A 3,242-nucleotide genomic window follows, 5' to 3' on the forward strand; every position below is an offset into this window, starting at 1 on the left:
TGGACCGGGCCATGCACTGTGCACACCAGACTTTGCACAGGGGCCCGTGCTGGCCCCAGCAGCCCGGTGTGTGAGCAGCGTCCCTTCCCCCCACTGGTATGTCACAGCCGATCAGCGCAGCGGGGCACTGAGGCCTGCGCCTGGGGCAGGGGCTTTGTGCGCGCTCCGCTCGCGGCCCGGCGTGGCTGGGCTCTGAGCCGCGGCCCCGGCTCCCCAGCCGCCCCGCCGAGCACATTCAGTTCCAGCAGGCTGAGCCTAATCCGAGCTGATGCCTTTTTGTTCAGCGAGGCCGGCTGCCCGGTAGCTGTTTCAACAACAGGCTGGAGCCGAGCGCTGCGTGGGAGCCAGCGGCTGACACGTCCACTCCAGGTGTTGGGGCCTGGGCCTGCCAGCACCTGGCCTGACCACCGGGGGAGAGGGCCTGGGGCTGTCCCCCTCGCACGGCCCCCAAATCTGGCATGTGCAGTGGGATGAGTCGGGGGCCAAGCGCAGCTGTCAGTCCCTTGACCCCCGTTGGCTCTGCCTGTCTGGCCTGTGCTCCCCTGGGAGCTGGCACCTGCTGGGTCCATCCCTCTGTCTGAAGTGCCCAGGAGGGGCGAGCAGGAATCTCGTCACCCTGTCCCAGCGCCCTCCCCCTGCAGGCAGTGCCAAGGCCTCCAGCACAGGAAATGGGCACAAAGGAATCTGTAAAGCCAACGCAAGCCACCCCCGAGTTCCCAGTTCCTTCCCTGGCGTTAGCTGGTGCTCTGTAACCAGCCAACATGACCCGACCCTGGGGACACGCACGGACTCTGGGAGAAGCCAGGGGCAGGGGAGGAGGGTGCAGCTCTCAGCATGTGGGGCCTGGCTGGGACCGTTGGGTGTCATGGCCCGGGAGCTCTGCCCCAGCTGCTGCTAAGTGTCCGGCTGCAGGAACCTCACCCCTCTGCCCAGGCAGCCGGCTCTGAGCCCACAGGCAGCACAGGCACTTGTCAGCCCCGGGCCAGACCTTCTCTGGCTGCTGGGTACAGTGGGCAGATGGTGGGTGTGGCTGAACTCTGGCTCCCCTTCCCCCACAGCCGCTCCGGCCAGGGTTTGGTGGGTGCGGAGGGGGTGCTGCTGTCCCCAACCTTCCCAGCTCCCTGCCCCTCCTGGCACCATGGCTGCTCCCCCACCAGCTCCCTGCCCCCTTGCTGGCCCCCCTTAGCCCTCCTGGCACCATGGCTCTGGGCCCACTCCCTGGCCCCTTCTCTCGCCCAGTTTCCTGCATGACGACTATGCTGTCCAGGTCTCCATCAATGACTACCTGGACATCTACTGTCCGCACTACGAGCACCCAGTGCCCGCGGGCCGGGCCGAGACCTTCAGCCTGCACATGGTGGACACCGAGGGCTACCGGGGCTGCTACGAGACGCCCAGTGCCCTCAAGCTCTGGGAATGCAACCGGCCCCATGCGCCCTTCGGGCCCGTCCTCTTCTCCGAGAAGATCCGGCGCTTCACGCCCTTCGCACTGGGCTTCGAGTACCAGCCGGGGGAGACCTACTACATCATCTGTGAGTGTCCCCCGGGCCCGCTTGTGCCCCCAGGGACCCCCCCAGGCCCTGCCAAGCGGGGCTGGCTCCAGGCGGAGCTGTGGGCTGGGTGCATGTGGGAGCAGCTGGGAGGCAGTGCCCTGGCAGGGGTTCTGTCCCCGTTTCCCCAGCCCGCTGCAGTGTGCCAGGTGGCCAGGAGGGGGCGCCCCTTGCCCAGATCTTGGCTGGGTACCCCTGCTCCAGCCAGCCAATGCCAGCTGCTCCCAAGAGCTCGCTGGCCCGGGCTGCCAGGGCCTGGGCTCTGAGAGGGGTGGGGAGTGGCTCCCCGGGGTCTCTCCCCCCCCACACCACAGGCCATCCAAACAACCTGCTGCTGTGCCTCCATGCTGGGTGGGGAGGTGGCGCTGGCGCAGCACCCCACAGGGGCCGGCCTGGGGGAGCGTTGGTCTACTCAGAGTGCGAGTGAGGAGTGGGCTGTCAGGGGCAGGGCTCCCGCGGGGTCGTAGCCTCACTGCTCTCCCCAGCAGCGCTGGCCGAGGGATGCGCACAGATCCCCAGTGCCCGGGGGGCGTGGCGGGCACTGCCCTGGGAATGGACGGGCCGGTGCCTGCAGGCGAGCCAGGGAGTAGCTGGGTCCGTTGGCGTCCCCCTGATGGTGACCCCGGCTGACCCTGCTTTTCCCCCGCCCCAAGGGAGGGGCTGGACTGATGTTTCCCAGCTGGGCGGGGGGCGGGGGCGACTCTCTTCTGCTGGGCCCAGGTGCTTCCTGCTGCACTAAGACCCCCGCCACGGAGCCGCCCGCCAGGCGCTTGGGAGCTGCTCATAAATCCCCCTCAATGGCCCCTGGAGGGGAGGGGTCTGAGTGGGCTGGGGGCTCCCGCGGAGTGGGGACTGGAGGGGGAGGGCCCTGGCCTTGCTGCCCGGATGCCTGGGTTCGGGGCAGGCCTGGCTCCCGGCTGTGCCCGTGTGGGCAGTGCCCTGATGTCCCTGTCTCTGCCCCCAGCTGTCCCCACCCCAGAGAGCGCCGGGCGGTGCCTGAGGCTACGAGTGGCCGTCTGCTGCAAGGCAACAAGTGAGTCCGTCTGGCCGGGCAACGGGGGTGGGGAGGGGCTGATGGGGGGGCGGAGCAGGCCCCCCCCCCTACACGGCAGGAGCTTGCTAATGGGACCCAGACGTGGGGTGGGCATGAGCCCTGGGGAGGGGGAGCCTGTTCTCAATCTATACTCTTCCCAGAATCCCTTGCGGCAGGAGGAGGGCGGCTCTGTCTGGGGGACTCCAGGTGTCTGGCTGGTTCCACCCTGGCGTGGGGGCTGTGCTGCTGGCACTGCGGGGAGGGGACCCCCGGTTCTCTCTGGCTCCCGCGGGGCGGGAGGGAGGTTGCTGATTTTGGAAGGAAATGCCATGGACACCCCCACACCCTGTGAGTGGGGGGCAGACGCACATTGGTGCAGGGAGGCTGGCCAGGGCCAGTTCCCAGGATCGGGGGGGGGGGGGGGGCCCAAGGGGCGGGGGGGGGGTTGGGGGGGGCTTCCTGTTGGAGACAGAGTCACTGACGGATTCTGGGTTTGATTTGTTTCCAGCAACAAAGCCTGTGACAGAAGTTCCCAAATCTCAGCCCCGTGGGAGAGGGGGGTCGGAGGGTGAGTATGTGTGTGTGGGAGTGCTACATGCCCCAGGGAGATGGGGGGGGAAGGGCAGGAGCGGGTCAGGGGGTGAGTATGTGTGTGTGGG

At 68.3% G+C, this 3,242-nt stretch overlaps 1 protein-coding gene across 1 annotated transcript in view; it reads left to right on the top strand.

Moving 5' to 3' along the window:
- Positions 1–3,227, top strand: part of EFNA4 (ephrin A4) — a 6,561-nt gene extending 3,334 nt beyond the window's left edge. The window contains exons 2-5 of the mRNA XM_026658081.1: positions 1,240–1,532; positions 2,515–2,583; positions 3,092–3,151; positions 3,205–3,227. Of these exons, the coding sequence (XP_026513866.1) occupies positions 1,240–1,532; positions 2,515–2,583; positions 3,092–3,151; positions 3,205–3,227 (445 nt within the window). The remainder of the gene's footprint in view (positions 1–1,239; positions 1,533–2,514; positions 2,584–3,091; positions 3,152–3,204) is intronic.
- Positions 3,228–3,242: the final 15 nt, after the last annotated feature.

This window comes from Terrapene carolina, unplaced genomic scaffold (genome assembly GCF_002925995.2).
Source record: "Terrapene carolina triunguis isolate 2854851 unplaced genomic scaffold, T_m_triunguis-2.0 Scaffold397, whole genome shotgun sequence".
NCBI classification, from domain to species: domain Eukaryota; kingdom Metazoa; phylum Chordata; order Testudines; family Emydidae; genus Terrapene; species Terrapene triunguis.